A 16551-nucleotide genomic window follows, 5' to 3' on the forward strand; every position below is an offset into this window, starting at 1 on the left:
GATGACGGGGCGCCTGGGTGGCTCAGTGGGTTAAAGCTTCTGTCTTCGGCTCAGGTCATGATCCCAGGGTTCTGGGATCGAGCCCCTCATTGGGCTCTCTGCTCAGCAGGGAGCCTGCTCCCCTTCCTCTTTCTCTGACTGCTTCTCTGCCTACTTGTGATCTCTATCTGTCAAATAAATAAATAAAATCTTAAAAAAAAATTATTAAACCGTCAGATGAAACTGCAGTCCCAGTCAATAGTTTGATTAAAGTCTCATGAGAAACCTAGTACGAAAGGCACCCAGCTAATCTCCCTAGATTCCTGGCCCACATAAACTGTGAGATAATAAATATTGGTTGTTTTAAGCTACTGAATTGTAAGGTAATTTGTTATGCAGTAGTAAGTAACTAGGCAGGATTTTCACAGTACTAATTAGATGTGAAGATCTTTTGTTTAAAGGAAAAATAAGATCTTTTTCATAAAGGTCATGTTAGAATTGGGTTAGAGTAACTTTTTATGGATTCCAATACCAGTTATAATGAAGTAGTCAACTGGAAAAGAAAATGTCAAAGGATCTTCTGAGAAGGCGGAAAACTGCTGAAATATCCCCTTAACTTAACAGCACCCATCTCCAAGGTCTCATGTTGGAAAATAATGCTGACAGTTAAGTTATTTCCTATAATGATTATACCTGCTCTGGATCTTTCTCTTTTAGCTGCAAAATGAAATAAAAGTGAGTAAAAAAAGTCCATGTTTTAACACACAAAATAAAGTGTGTATTATTATTATTTTTTTTGCCAACCTACTTAATCAGAATTTAGCTCCTTAAGGAATATTTGCCTTCTTCACTACTGTATCCCCAGAACCTAGAGTAATTCATGTACCTGTTTAAGTTTTTGTTCCTCTAGACTGTTCACAGAGTAAAGTCTAAACTCTTCAACATGACAACAAAACTTTTATTGACATGGCCTTTGGTTTTCCACACTCCCACCCCTAGTTTGCTTGGATGACCACAGTGTAAAATGACCACAGTGTACTCATTGCTTTGTTTTCAGTTCTGTCTTCACTTTTGGTTGCTGAACATTTATTTACATTTGAATTGATAGCTACTCACTTAAAAGGATATATATAAAATTATTTGTTTTGTCCAGTGTTGTTGTTGTTGTTGTTTTTGATATATGTAATAGGAGGGTTTTTAAATTTCTAATTTGAAAGACTGCCCAAATCCAAAGTCTTACTATATCCATTTTCATCTCTTTCCATATTAAACATTTCTGTGTAATCATCCTCCAAGTGAGATTCTTTTAAACCAGCAAAAGAGGGATTTTGTTTTGTTTTATCTGATCTAAAAGTTTGTTTTAATAAGCAAATTTAATCAATTTATATTTATTGTGATTACTGATATATTTGGTTATATTTCTGCCACCTTTAATGTATTTTATGTCTACTGTATTTATTCTTTACACCTTTTTTCCTCTTTTAATGGCATATTTTAGTTTGATTATATTTTCTTTATCCCCATTCCCATTTCCCTTTGCTGATTTGAAAGTTGTAAATTTTTCTAACAAAGTCTAAAATTTAACAGATTTTTGCTATGTCTAAATTAGAACTTTAGAATATTTCAATTTCCAATACTCAATTCATTGTTGTCAAGTATTTCAGTGCCACCATGTTGTTAGGATTCTTCCAATTTATCTGTTATTGTCCTCAATATTTTTAGGAGTCAATATTTATTGAAGTTTAGTAATACTTTTTTTTTTTTTACCAGTTTCTCTGTTTAGCATTGTATCTTGTGCTCCACTTCTCTCTTCAGCTCATTTTCTTTTCTGCCATAGTATATTTTATAATCATTTCTTTCAGCAAATGTCTAGCAGTTTTATCCTTTCTGTATTTGAAAATGCCTTATTTGGGGCGCCTGGGTGGCTCAGTGGGTTAAAGCCTCTGCCTTCAGCTCAGGTCATGATCTCAGGGTCCTGGGATCGAGCCCCATGTCGGGCTCTCTGCTCAGCAGGGAGCCTTCCTCCTCCTCTCTCTCTCTGCCTGCCTCTCTGCCTACTTGTGATCTCTGTCTGTCAAATAAATAAATAAAATATTTAAAAAAGAAAATGCCTTATTTTTTTTTTTTTTTAAGATTTTATTTATTTACTTGAGAGAGAGATAGTGAGAGAGAGCATGAACGAGGAGAAGGTCAGAGAGAGAAGCAGACTCCCCATGGAGCTGGGAGTCCGATGCGGGACTCAATCCCGGGACTCCAGGATCATGACCTGAGCCGAAGGCAGTCGTCTAACCAACTGAGCCACCCAGGCGTCCCAGAAAATGCCTTATTTTATCCTCCTTTAAAGTTAATAGTTCAGGTGGATATGAAAATAATTCAAATATATGGAAGAGTAGAAAGACTTTTACAGTAAACACCTATATCCTAACCACCTGGATTCTATATTTGTTAACACCGTGCTGTGTTTGTTTTATCCTATATCTGTTTATTTATTTCTCCATATTATTTTTTGATGCATTTAAAAAAGTTGTAAACATCCATGTACTTTACTCTTAAATGCTTAGATGGAATATGATTAGCTATATGTGTTTAGAATTCCTTTTCTGAAATAAAATATACACAATGTATAAAACTCAAATGTATCATTTTGTGAGTTGTGACAAATACATGTACCTTAATAACCTATACACTCATTAAGATATAGAATGGTGACATTCTTTCTAGAAAGTTCCATCATACCCCTTCCCAGGTAATCTCCAGAAACCCCCTTAAGAGGAAAACATCGTTCTGATTTCTTTTCACCATTCACCCACAAGACTGGGGAGAATTTCCATTTGATCTATGATACCAAGGCTTGCTTTGCTCTTCATTAGATTACACCTGAGGAGGTTAAGTATAAGTTGTACAAAGTGAGTGAGATCTTCTTGTTGTTGTTGTCTTTTTAAAAAAGATTTTATTTATTTATTTGACAGAAAGAGAGCACAAGTATGGGGAGCAGCAAGTAGATTTAAAAAAAAATTAAATTTAAATTTTTAAAATTTAGTTATTTGACAGAGAGAGAGGAGCAGCAGGTAGAGGGAGAGGGAGAAACAAGCTCCCCACTGAGTAAGAGCCCAATGCAGGGTTTGATCCCAGAACCCTGGGATCATGATCTGAGCCAAAGGCAGACACTTAACCAACTGAGCCACTCAGGCTCCCCACAAAGTGAGAAAGACCTTTGTGGGAACAAAAGGAATCCCCCATCTGGTGATCCATGATGCCCACACCATCTGCTATTCTGATCCCCTCATCAAAGTGAATGACACAATTTAGATTGATTTGGAGACTGGAAATATTACCATTTTCACCATCTCTGACACTGGTAATCTGTGCATGGTGACCTGAGGTGCTAATCTGGAAAGAATTGGTGTGATCACCAGTTGAGAGAGTTACCTTTGTTCTCTTGATATGGTTCATGTGAAAGATGCCAATGTCAACAGCTTTGCCACCTGGCTCTCCAATATTTTGTTATTGGCAAACTCAAAAAGCCATGGATTTCTCTTCCCCATGGAAAGGGTATCCACCTCACCACTGCTGAAGAGAGAGATAAGAGACTGGTGGCCAGAGCAGTGGATGATGTGATTGGAAATCCTGAACTAAAGACAATACAGCATGATTACAACAACAATAACAACAACAAAAACCTGCTAGGCTATTTTCCAAAGTGGCTTTTATTATTTTACATTTCCACAACAACGTATGATGGCTCTACATCCTTGCCAACATGTTGTGCTGTCAGTCTTTTTGATTTTAACCATTCCATTGGGTATATATGGGAATTCGTCATGTATTCCACTGTTTCTGACTCTCTTGTTCATGTTGAGATCTCTAATGGCAGTGTCATTTTCATTTCTTTGTAGCTAATGTATTTTTTCCTACAATAGTTTTTAAGATTATCTTTTCCTTTTATGTTCTGAAGTTTCACTGCAATATGTCTGATTTGTTTGTTTCCCCTTATGCCACTTTTTAAGTTTGAGAATTTAATTTTGGAAAACTCAATTTGGTGTAATATGTAATTATGTGTGTATGCTCACTTTTGGGGGAGAATTTTTATCATTTGGACCTTGAGGTATTCTGTTTAGTACAGGTTTTCCTTTGGGGGTAGTTTCTTATTGGTTTCTGATAGGGCTATGTGAGATTTCTATATAAATTTCTTGGCACAGGGATGCCTGGGTGGCTCAGTTGGTTAAGCCTCTGCCTTCAGCTCAGGTCATGATCCCGGGGTCCTGGGATCGAATCTTGCACCAGGCTCCTTGTCCAGCAGGGAGCCTGCTTCTCTCTCTGCCTCTGCCTGCCACTCTGCCTGCTTGTGTTTTCTCTCTGACAAATAAATAAATAAAATCTTTAAAAAAAAATTTCTTGGCACAGAGTTGTCACACTGTGAGGGCATCTGGGAAAATCCCACTCCAAATATGTGGGATGTTTTGTCTAGGGGTTCTGATTCCTGAAGGTCAACTGTTTCTACCCATGTTCTGGGCAAGCTGAGAACTAGGGGTGGTAGGTCCCAATTTTCCAAGCTCCTGATTTCACCAGAATTCGAGTTCCAGTTTCCTCACTATGCACAGAGCCTGTAACCTCAGTTTATACCATCACACAAATACTTAAAGTGCAGCCTGTAAGGTGCCTTTATTTTTAGGTTATAAGCCTCCCCATTCCCTTAGATTCCCACTAATTGCTGTGGGTTCCTTCCTATTTTTGACATGTGAAAATTTCCCCTTTTTGCTTTTGATCTTGGCAATATATTAAACATACATTTAAAAACATTTTTTCCAGGGCACCTGGGTGGCTCAGCGGGTTGTGCTTCTACCTTCGGCTCTGGTCATGATCTCGGGGTCCTGGGATCAAGCCCCATGCTGGGCTTTCTGCATGGTGGTGAACCTGCTTCCCCCTCTCTCTCTGCCTGCCTCTCTGCCTACTTGTGATTTCTGTCTGTCAAATAAATTTAAAAAAAATTTTTTTTTCCCTGTCCTTTCTATGTTTATTGTAGAAAGGCAGTACTCACCTCTCCTTAGCTCAATCTGCCATCTTGATTGTTAGTTTCTAGTTACCCTTTAAAGTCATTGTAACTTGGCTTCTTCCCCAGTATTCCATTGAAAATGTATCTACTAAGGTCTCAAATCACCAGTGAATCATTAGATCCAGTGGACATTTTCCAGTGTTTACAGCATATAGCATATGATGGTGTTCTTCATTTCTCCCACTTCAAAGACTTTTTCTTTCTCTGGGCTTCTAGAAAACTGCTTCTCAGAGTTGTCCCTGCTTCCAAACTGCTCCTTCTCAGCCTCCTCTGAAGTCTGTAAATTGTTGATTTGCAATCTCTGGCTCTACCCAGATGTGTCTTTAGGGCTCTACACCTGTGTGTATCCCCTGCCTACTCAATATTTCTTTGTTATGTCCCACAAACATCTCAACTTTTTCAAAACTGAATAAAATTTTCCCTAAATCTATTTAAAGAAATGAAGAAGAGTAGAGTGTTATTTCTATTGATCATGGTCTTCAAAGGAAAAAGTTTATATGAATGTGGAAGAGTAGTGATTTGAAGACGGTAGTGAGAGGTTAGATGAATTCTCATTGCAGCTTCTGGCTTCTGGGAACACAGGTCATACCAGATGAATAACCTCCAAAGGAGGGGGATCGGTGGGATTTCAAGACCTTAGAGGAAGATCAAGTGTCAGTTAAGAGGAGTTGGGAAAGTCTTCAGGGATGAGATCAAGCTGAACTATAATTTATTGACAGAGAAAGAAAGATTTAGAGTGTGTAACTGAGAGAGGAAGGTAGCTAAAAGCAGAGAAATTGTAAAGAAGCAAAGCATTCACCAAGTGTTTATTGAGTTTCTTGAGCGTAAGTGCCGATCATTAGCATCTTTCCATCCTCAGAATCTCTCCCAGTGACTGCTATATACTAGTCTCTGAGCAAATGTCATAATAAAATGAGACTGCTGTAAATGGCTTTTAATTATTTTCCATGAGGGGGAGTGCAGTAACAGATCCTGTTTTCTGATGGTAATAGGAAATGAGAAAGAAGGATATTAAGTTTGGACATTAGAAGGACATAACCCAATTCTACAGACATTTATAAATGCCTATTGAGTTAGCCACAGTTGAGTATGATTCTCATTGTGGCACATTCTCTCCCTTCTCCCAGCCCTCTAGGGGTGAGGGGAAGTATCTATAATAAAGAACAGGTCCTTCCAGTGGATATGGCCTTAACAACCCTCTTCCTGTAAGTTTATTAGAAAAGAATTTTTGTTAACAGAAATTAAATGTAACAAATAACACATCAGTCATTGGGTTATAGGAGCTGAAATTTCTCTTGCTGCAAATTCCCCCTGTTTTAAATATTTCATCATGGTGGCAGAGCAGGTGAGGTTACCTTCACGTTCAATTTCTCCTAATGGTGCTAATTGTTTGGTAATGATGAGGCATCCCTGCTTGGCCATTTTGGCTCCCAGAGCTTCCAGGACTCATTGGTGACTCTTTCATGTTTGAGGGGTCTGTAGGGGCCTACTTATCCAGAGCGACTCCATCTCGGTTAAACAGCCATTTTGTTGTTTATGCAGTAAAACTTAAACTGACTCTCCCCCACCCCCCTCACTCCCCCCCCCCCCCCGCCACAGCCAGGGGAATTTACTTAAAAGCAAGTCTGGGAAACCAGTAAAATATTGTCAACCAGTCCCTGATAACAGAGCCCCAATACAAGGACGGGTCAGGTCAGGTGGCGATAACAGAGCCCAGAATGCAAGGATGAGCCGGGCCAGGTGGAGACGTCCAATCAGTGAAGCACACATACTATCTCCCTAACCACCAAAGAATGTGGGCCCCGTCTTTTGGCGCTAAACTAGGGCGCCAGTTCTGACCAGAGTGATAGGCTAGTTCAAACAGCCACTATAGGGTGAATTGTAATTTAATTGGCCACCCATGTGTGACCTAGCATGACTATGCAACCTTCTCTGTGTATGACAATGTCATTGGTCAGGCTCAACCACATGGCCTTTACTCAATAAAAGCTAGTCTGTGAGGCTGGGAGTCATCGCTTTCTCCGTAAGAGACGGCCCTGGCCGGTGGGTTTGATTCTCGGTGCAGGCGCGAAATAAAGCTTTGCCTAACCTCAGCTTTATATCAGTCTCCCTCCTTTGATCCCGGACTCCATCAGGGTCCTTGGCTTTCTGAAAGGTGTCACCTATACCTGACGGTCTTAATAAAAGAAAAAAAAAAGTAATTTCTCTCTTTGCATTTTGTCATTTCCACCCCCCCCCCCCATACATGGCATTGTCTTCCTCTGCATTTGATAGAGTTTTTTTTTGTTGCTGTCGGGCATAGAGATTTTTCTGGTAACCTCTGGACTCCTTTCCCAGCCAGTCTGCACACTTCGATTGCCATGCTCTCTCTGTTGTAGAATCCATCACTATCCAGCCCCCGGTGAACTCACTAATTACATCATGGCTCAATTATGTTGGCCAGAACAAAGACTGGCAAAGTTCACCTTTGTTTCAAGGAGCTCTCCATCTATTGTGTGATATGATATAATGATAATATGATATAATTGAGGGATAAACTAAATGCTAGAAAGTACAGGAGGAGAACCGCTGAGAAGGGTAGGTGAGAGGCATTGGAGTCAAAGTTTACAAGGTTTCATTTCAGACTCTATTCTCGGTAGAAGTTCTAGACAGTGGTACCCAACTTTCTGCAAGGAGGGATAGAGGCAACTTAATTTGAATTCTGGTCACAGTTATTTAAAATTGTCCCTTTAAATGAGAAGTGGCTTTGCCTGTTATATAAAAGTACTGGAACTCTCAACTGCTTTGCCAAGGCACATCGGTATGGTGTGAATCCTTTACAAATGTGTTACCAGATTTTGACAAATTTGTAAGAAGAAAGCTTGCTCCAACTGAGATTCTTACATTTCAGTAATAGATCTCAGAATTTGAAGCTGAGCAGATCCTGAAACTGAATGTAGAGTAGGGAACAGAAGGTGTCAAGTAAGAGGTAAGAAGTAGAGTGTATTGTCAAACCTGCTCCTGAAAAGATGGTGTGTTTACTGAGCACATGCAGCCTTGGCCTGTGAATTATCAAAGAGAATGTGGATGGGACAGAACACAACTCTCTTCCCACAGTCTGATAGTGCTGAGCGTGGGGCAAGAGAATGCTTTGCTTTCTCTTTGAGGCGTGCTTTCATAGACACTGTGTGACATGGTCACACTGAGTAGTAATGGTGGTTAAAGATTGCTGACTTTTTAGTGTTCTTTTAGGTCTTTTAATCTCTCCAAGTGTGCCACTAAAATTTATAGTATTTGAAACGGTGCCCCTCCCCTTACAATGTAGTGCATGATGAGAATCACAGTAGTACTACATTTAAAATTAAAATGGGAGAGATCTTCTTGTTCTTTCTTCTTATCAGGTTAAAGTCTTTAACATCTCTCACCTCAAATGAGTATCATCTGTTTCTTTTTTATCTGAGCTGCAGAACAGGAAAGCTCATTAAAATCTGAGAAGTTTTATTAATTCTCTCTGACAGTTTCCCCCCATTCTCTTCTTGATCTTCTTTGCACAAGCAGGATTATGAGGTTGCTTGATGGGTTTTCAATATTGTCATGAAAAATCTCCCTTTGGGCATGTTTGTGCTTTAGATAACATAACCTTAGAACCTTATTCAAATGAACTTATTCAAGTGAAGTGTGCAGTCACCACGGAGCCAGCTCAGCACCAAATACATTTCAGATAAGCTCTTGCCAATCACCATGTTACCTCATTTGTAGTTGAACAAAGGGCCACTAGATGGAGCTAGGGCTTAAGAAATTGCAGCTCTAAGCTTATGTGATGGGCTATCTTATGGAAGAAGTGTTATCATTACTTCGATTTCAAATCCTACACAAACCTTACCTAACTGGGCTATTAGCCCACCCCTGTTTACTTTGTGGCCTCACACGATGATGTCTGCAACAGCCCAATTTATTTGGTCACTCAATGATGCCATCTTACCTTGGTATAGCACTTCACAGTTTAGAGCGCTGCCCCCCACATCATTATGTTTGATCTTCACGGTAACGCTGACACTGCTGGGCAAGAATCAGTCCCTGCATTTTGAGACTAGTAAATGGAGACAGGCAGTCTGCAATACAAATAGGGTGAGTCAGGATGGTTAACCTGGACCATTGGCGTGGTGGGGTCTGTTTTTCCCTTGTAAACATTTTTTTTTTTTTTTTTTTGACAGAGAGAGATCACAAGTAGGCATAGAGGCAGGCAGAGAGAGAGGAGGAAGCAGGCTCCCTGCCTGAGGCAGAGAGCCCAACGCGGACTTGATCCCAGGACCCCGAGATCATGACCTGAGCCGAAGGCAGAGGCTTAACCCACTGAGCCACCCAGGTGCCCCTTGTAAACATTTTTGTGTCAACTATTCATCTAGTCTGGAACTGACCAGAAAACTATCAGCTCATTCCTTTTGTGGGGCACCATTTCTGGCCACATCCACCGGGGACATACAGTAAAAAAGACAGGTAAAAAGAGTCATGTTCAGGTGGAAATGGCCCAACGAAATGAGCACAGGAAAGCGAGCCAACATGAGGTCCTGCCCGGAAAACTTTGATGTATGTGATTCGTTATATCAGGGGCAGGTGTGGAGACCAGTACTTCATCCTTGTGGTATAGACAGTCCTTATGCAAAGTCTGGGGAAGCTGCTGGCCCCATCCCTCCACCCCAGGCATTTGCCCTCAGAGGCAAGCCCACTGTTTTTGTTTTTGATCTTTAAGATATTTATTTATTTATTTATTTGATTTATTTGACAGAGAAAGCGATCATAAGTAAGCAGAGAGGCAGGCAGGATCCTGGGATCATGACCCCAGTGGAAGGCAGAGGCTTTAACCCACTGAACCGGCCGGGGGAAGACTGACAGTCTTGACAGTATTCAGTTTTCCTATCTATGAACGCCTCTCCATTTATTTATATCTTCTCTGATTTCTCTCACTAGAATTTTGTACTTTTTCCTCATATAGATTTTTAAAAAATATTTTTATTTATTTATTTGACAGAGATCACAAGTAGGCAGAGAGGCAGCAGAGAAAGGAGGAAGCAGGCTCCCAGCTGAGCAGAGAGCCTGGTGCAGGGCTCGATCCCAGGACCCTGGGATCATTACCCCCGCTGAAGGCAGGGGCTTTAACCCACTGAGCCACCCAGGTGCCCCAAGCCCACTGTTTTGATGTCTGTCAGTTTGCTCCTATTAACAGGTTGCGCTTGGGCTAAAAAAGGTTATGCATATGTACATATATTTTCTTGCCCTTTTTTTGAAAGTAGATGCTGGATAAGAGTGGCAATGACGTCAGTCACTCAGCAAATTTATCAAACGTCCAGAGCCTGCATTTGTGCCTTTGGTTATCTTAGCAACTCAAGACCGTTCTTCGTTCTTCGGGAACTCGGTCAGGTGGTCACTCTGCACCTCTGACCTCTTTAAATTCAGCTTCTTTAACTACTGGTGGAACACTGGCAACTTTCACAGACGAGGCTAACAAACCCTAAGGAGAGGAGGGAAGGTGTTCCAAGAGGCTCAGAGCTCCCCCAGAGGCTCCGGCCTGAAAGAGAGCGAAGGAAGAGAGTTACAGGATCATGTCCCCCCAGGACTCGGGGTGACCTTGTCTGAAGTGAATCCACCAAGGACAGGGCTCAGAACGCCTTCCTCTCCACTAGCCCAAGGCGCAACCCGAACCCAGCGCGGGGCTGTGCCCAGAGGGTGGCGCTGCTAACCCAGCCTCGGCCCACCGTCGCCAGCAGCTTCCCCGCCGCTGCGGGAGCCCCCCGCTAGCCCTCCCGCAGGCCGGCGGGGGTGGGGGGCGCAGCGCCCGGTAGGGGGCGCCCAGTCCCAGGCGCCGCGGCTCCCTCCGCCCACCCGGAAGCGGCTGCGGCTGGGCGAACCCCGCGCGAGTGCTCTGCGAGGCGGGCCGCAGGGAGGGAGGCGCGAAGAGGGCGCGAGGGTGGCCGCCGGAGGGAGCCGCCGCCCCTGGCCGCCCGGGTCCCCGCGGGGCGCATGGGGCGCTTGGAGCTGGGATCGCGTGAGGGCCCGGCGCCCAGCTTCCTGCTGCCGTGAGAAGCCGCGCCGGGACGCCCCCAGGACTCCAAACTGCCGGGAGGATGACCATGGCCGGGGGCAGGAGAGGACTGGTGGCCCCGCAGAACACGTTTCTGGAGAACATTGTCCGGCGGTCCAGTGGTAAGAGGTGTATTCGGATTTCGGTTACCCAGGCTTTTTACCCGTGCCTCGATTGCCGTCGCCTCCCGCCGCTCGGCGCCAGCAGATGCAGTAGGACCCGGAGCTGTGCTGGGAGCCGCGGCGCGGGCGCCGGGGGCTGCCTCCCGGAGGCTGGGGTAGGTGGGTAGGGTGGGCCGAGGTCTGTGGGGCCCCGTCCCAAGAGGAGAGCTCTGCTGGGGACGCCTTTGGGGCTCTTCCCGCTTCTTCTCTGTCTCCTCTCCAGAGAGCGTGATAGCTGATGGGCAAAGTATTGGGGAAAGTGATGGGAAGCCGGACGCGGCAGGAGCGGCGGCGCGCTCCGCATCGGCACTGCCCACCCCTCCGCCGCGGCCCGTCGGGCTCCGGCTGCACCCTGGGCGCTGCCTCTGCCCAGGGAGAGCCAGCAGCAGGGAAGGCCCCTCGGGTCTGAGCCCCCGAGGGATGGGGGCGGCAGCTGCTTCCCACCTTCCACCGGGCAGCAGAAAAGTCCGAGGTGTGGTGACGCGGGGATATAGGGACGAGCTGCAGGTTACCCGGTTCCACCTCTTCACCCACCCACCCACCCTCTTGGAGGTTAAGTTGAGGCTCCCGAGGGACAGAGTCTCCTGGACTTTTATGGGAAATGGAGCGCATAGGTGCAGAGCTGGCCAAAGGATCACAGGAACAAACCTGCCGTATAGTTCCTCTCTTCCATACCTCAGCGGTGTTTTATGCCTATAAATCTTGCTCAGCTCTCCATTCCCGAGCTCACCCAGTGTGTCAGTCTCTCCCTTACCCAGTAAACCAGTGCCCTCCGCTCCTCTCTTTCTCTGTGGCATTAAGAGGGACCGTGTCGTGAAGCGCTAGACTGTGAGAGTTCCAGCAGCAGGGATGGAAAAGAATATTTCTGATGCCTTTAGGACCCACAGCAAAGCATCCTGGCTAAAGCCCTGGCAGAGCAGTTAGGAGGTGGCATCTGGCAGGTGCGCTGCACACCCGTTCGTCAAAGGGCTGGATGGAAAGGGGCCAAGAGCGGAGATATCTTCACGGGATCTGGGACTCCTCTCCTTCCAGATGCAGATGGTACGAAGAGTTGACTGAGGAAATAGGTTTTGAAAATGCGGAAATATCGCAGCTTTAGAGCTTTCAGAAGGAGCTTGTGTTAAAATCATGGGCTTCTATTTGGATTTAGTTAGGGATTCAGGGGACTTACGCCTCCAAGAAATGCTCTTTAATTAAAAAGTGATGTAAGGTTAGCTTGCAACAAAAAACTTGTCAACTATGATAACATATTATTGTGGATTATTTAAATATTTTAGAAATGATCCTTTATCGTGTGCCCCTGAAGAATAAGAGTATTGAAGAATTTCTGGTTGGTCACCTTTCCCTTCAATGTCTTGTCCACTCAAACTTAGTGAGGTGGCTTTTAGAAGAAGGTCACAGCTATGACCTGGGGATTTGAGGGGATGATAATTACTACACAAAGGGTCAAATGAATTCTTTTGTCATAAAAAAGCTCGAGGTGTTCATGCATTTTTTAAAATGAAATCACTGAGAGTTAACCTGCTGTGGTTATTGACCTGTTAGGGGCTGTGAGACAGTCTTGCAGATTTGGGGATCTCAGTGTGCCTGACACCCAACTTTCTCATAAATATCAATGACAGTTCCATTTTGCAGGGGGCAGGGGGAGTGTGGTGTGAAGAGGCTGTGTTCTTTAAGGCATAGGGGAAAGCTTATGTTTAATGTGCATCATATAATATTTTTGAGTGGAGAGAGAGGTAAGAATCTTATATGGAACAGTCATAAGGTTCACTGGGCTTGTAGGAGGACCTTAAGAATGGTGGAACCAGGGGCACCTGGGTGATTCAGTCCGAGGAGTGTCTCACTCTTGGATTTAGCTCAGGTCATGATCTCAGGGTCCTGGGATCAACATCTGTGGTGGGCTCCCCACTCAGTGGGGAGTCTGCTTAAGGATTCCCCCTCCCTCTGCTTCTTCCCTGCTTGCACTTTCTGTCTCTCTTTCTAAAATTACATAAATCTTAAAAAGCAAAAAGAATGGTGAAATACCACGCAAACATAAAATGAATCTTGGAGCTGAGACGGCAGATTACTCTGATTTTCTTAGAACCACTTCTCTCTAAGCATATATAGAATGTCAATAGACTAAGTCGCTGGGAATATTTTTAGTGTTGGCATTTTAATTTCAGCACCAATTCCAACAGCTTGACTTCAGTTAACCACCCAGCCAAACAACATCAACAACACAAACAAAACATCCTAGGAGAGCTGGATGAATTTTTAAAAATTATCTATTATTTCAGAAGAAAATATTCTGGTCTTGACACGTGGGATATAAGCTTTTAGTGATCCCTTTCACCACATTTCCAAAACAGAAATAGAAGAAAAATATGTGGACTCATGGATCTATCACAATATCTCCATGCATTATTTTATTTTACTGTGATGGAAAAAAGTCTATTTAAAAATATTGATTGTCTCCTCCCCAAATCCACTAGCCTTTTTTTGGACATTACGGTATTGAAATAGCAGTTTACCTTTAAATAGCAATACTTTTTGGATCATCTTTATTAAGCATTTTCTCCCAGTGGTCTTATTGCAGTATTTTTGTTCATCTTTTACAGATCAGAAAACAGCCCTAGGAATAGTAAATGACTTATTCAAAGTGGGAGGCACACAGTGCCTGACGCAGGAGGTCTTTGGAGGCTATCATTCATCATTGTTTTTCCAGCCATAAGATTTAGCATGTGTAACTACTGTTATCCTTAAAAAACAAAACATTTCGAGCCTTTGGGGCACCTGGGTGGCTCAGTGGTTTAGGCTGCTGCCTTTGGCTCGGGTCATGATCTCAGGGTCCTGGGATCGAGCCCTGCATCGGGCTCCCTGCTCCTCAGGAAGCCTGCTTCCCTCTCTCTCTCTCTCTGCCTGCCTCTCTGCCTGCTTGTGATCTCTGTCTGTCAAATAAATAAATAAAATCTTAAAAAAACAAAACAAAAAAAAAACAACTACTCTCATATGTTTATGGATAATAAAACTGGCTTTGTCTTGGGCCATTTGAATATCTGGTGTCTGGAATATTATAACCTGAGGGGTTTGCTGCTATGTTGTCTGCCTCTCCTTCCCCATCTTTGTATACAGGAAGAAAGCGAAGCAAGCACATTTCCTCAAATATTTAAGGGCAGAGCTGATGAGACCCAAAGTCCCTTGACCCCAGTGTCGTGTTCCTCACGGTACATTCTGCAACGACCTCCTTGTATTACCATTATGTTCTCTAGAGAAGCTTGATTTCCCAGTGGAGATTGAATAAAAATGTTATAACAACAAGAACACATCCATTTTGGCTAACAGCCACACTGCCACATCCAAACAGAGTAACAGGGCAAAGGAGAAGTTAATTCTGTTTTAAGGAAGGGCAGCAGTTTCACCTTTGTCCATGGGTTAACTGAAGTCACCTGCAGGGTAACAGGCCCTTACTGATTCAAGTACCTGTCATAAAGTATTAAATAACTTGGATCCTCATATGCAAGTAGAAGAGGAGCAGTGTCTCCATTTTAGAATTTTAAGACCTGAGAATCTTGGGACACCTGCGTGGCTCGGTCAGTTAGAAGTCTGCTTTCAGCTCAGGTCATGATCCCACGGTCCTGAGATCGGGTCCTGCATCAGCTCCCTGCTCAGTGGGGAGCCTGCTTCTCCCTCTCCTGCTTCCCTTGCTTGTGTTCTCTTACTCTTTCTCTCAAATAAACAAATAAAAATCTTAAAAAAAAAAAAAAAGAACCCTTAAGTAATTTACCTCTAGTTAGTAAAAGGCAGAGTTAGAAAATGCAGTTAGAGGCCCGTCAGGGACTAGTCAGCAGCTGGGACAGGTTTGTTCATTTGAAAAGGACTTACTGAGCCCATTTCTTGAACACTGGGGATATAGTGGGAATCCAGAAACCCTCCTTACCCCTTAGAATTCTACATTCGAATGAATCTTGGTCCAAGCACCTTTCCACAGGTGTTTCTGGCTGGAGCTCTTATTTAGGCCTGACATTGTGTTAAAAAAACTTTTTTTTTAAGGTGTTTAATTGTCCTTGATGGGACTAAAAAAAATCTAGTTTAACTTGTTCTGAAGACCATTTGGAGGAGAGATATAGTCATTATCTGTGGTTTGGATAGTTGCAAGTGGTTAGCAGGAATAAGTGACTATGCTCCAGATTTTGCTTCTGATCATGTCGGTGATCATTTCAAATCCTCCTTTTGACTTTCTAACCAGCCCGTTTCTCTTTATATTCATGATTGGAAAGTGTTTTTCCAGAATATTTTTTGATGGTTGCTTAAATTCAGGCATTTACTCTCTTAGGAAGGCTGGCAGACTTTAGTGCCAGAAAACTACAAAAATATTACCCTAAATGGTCCCATCCGAGGCAGAACATATGTTTTAATGTTCGGAAACCTGTATCAAACAATTGTAGGTGCCAGTAAGAATCCATGCACATTAGCAGGAGTGAAACGTAGCACATTCTGGTACAGATTTCTGTACATGTATAATTTACAGATTGCTAAATCAGCTGTGTTTTTGTATAGTGTTAAGTTGGTTCAGGTTGTTGATATAATTAGTACACAAACAGGATGAAAGCGGCGGGTAATGTTGTGTCTCCTAGATATGTTGAGCCACGATAATATTTATAAAACAGAAAACTGGTTAAAATCCATTGTTGCTCTGAAAGGGGACTAGTTGGTAATCTGGATTATTACCAGCTCAGTGGATCCTGTTTTTTTTTTTTTCATGTAATGTGTTCTAAGATAACCTTCAGCCAAGGCTCCGCTCTCTTGCTCTGAAAGCGTCAAAGAGTTAATTCTGGGGATTGATATCAGCTCGGAGATGGGGAGGCTAAAGGCTTCTGAGTTAACGTGAGGCAAGAACATTTCCACACTCCATGGTTTTTATGAAATCCTTCTATTTTGATAATCCATCATAAAAGAAGAAAAGCATTTGAGGAGCATTGTGGACGATTTGGATTTTTGCCTTTATTCTGACACCAGCTCTTCATTTATGATCGGGCCTTCTTTGACAGTGGTTTCTCCAGCATTACGGTGAAGTTCCTCAGTTTCCCCCCTCCCGCCCCCGCCTCCCTCCGTCCTTTATTTTTGGTTAGTTAATGGCTTGTTCGCAAACCCTTAAAAAATACCTGTTATTTTTTCAAAGGAACCACTTTTGTGAAGTGAGTGTCTACTTTGTATGTTTAGGATATTTGGATCATTTGTTATTGTTTTGGGTTTTGTTCTGTTTTGTTTCTTTAAGTGGCCGCACCTGTAACTGGTGAGAAAGAGAAATAGAATCGTAG

General features: G+C 43.1%; 1 protein-coding gene across 3 annotated transcripts in view; it reads left to right on the plus strand.

The window, feature by feature from the left end:
* The first annotated feature begins 10192 nt into the window (after window positions 1-10192).
* KCNH1 (potassium voltage-gated channel subfamily H member 1) overlaps window positions 10193-16551 on the plus strand; it is a 382012-nt gene continuing 375653 nt past the window's right edge. For 2 of the 3 annotated variants that reach the window (XM_059146887.1, XM_059146889.1), the window contains exon 1: window positions 10193-11212. In XM_059146887.1, coding sequence (XP_059002870.1) covers window positions 11134-11212 — 79 coding nt within the window. In that variant the 5' untranslated portion in view covers window positions 10193-11133. The remainder of the gene's footprint in view (window positions 11213-16551) is intronic. The other variant, XM_059146888.1, reaches the window with a different exon arrangement.

The sequence above is a fragment of the Mustela lutreola genome, chromosome 14 (assembly GCF_030435805.1).
Source record: "Mustela lutreola isolate mMusLut2 chromosome 14, mMusLut2.pri, whole genome shotgun sequence".
Lineage (NCBI taxonomy): Eukaryota > Metazoa > Chordata > Mammalia > Carnivora > Mustelidae > Mustela > Mustela lutreola.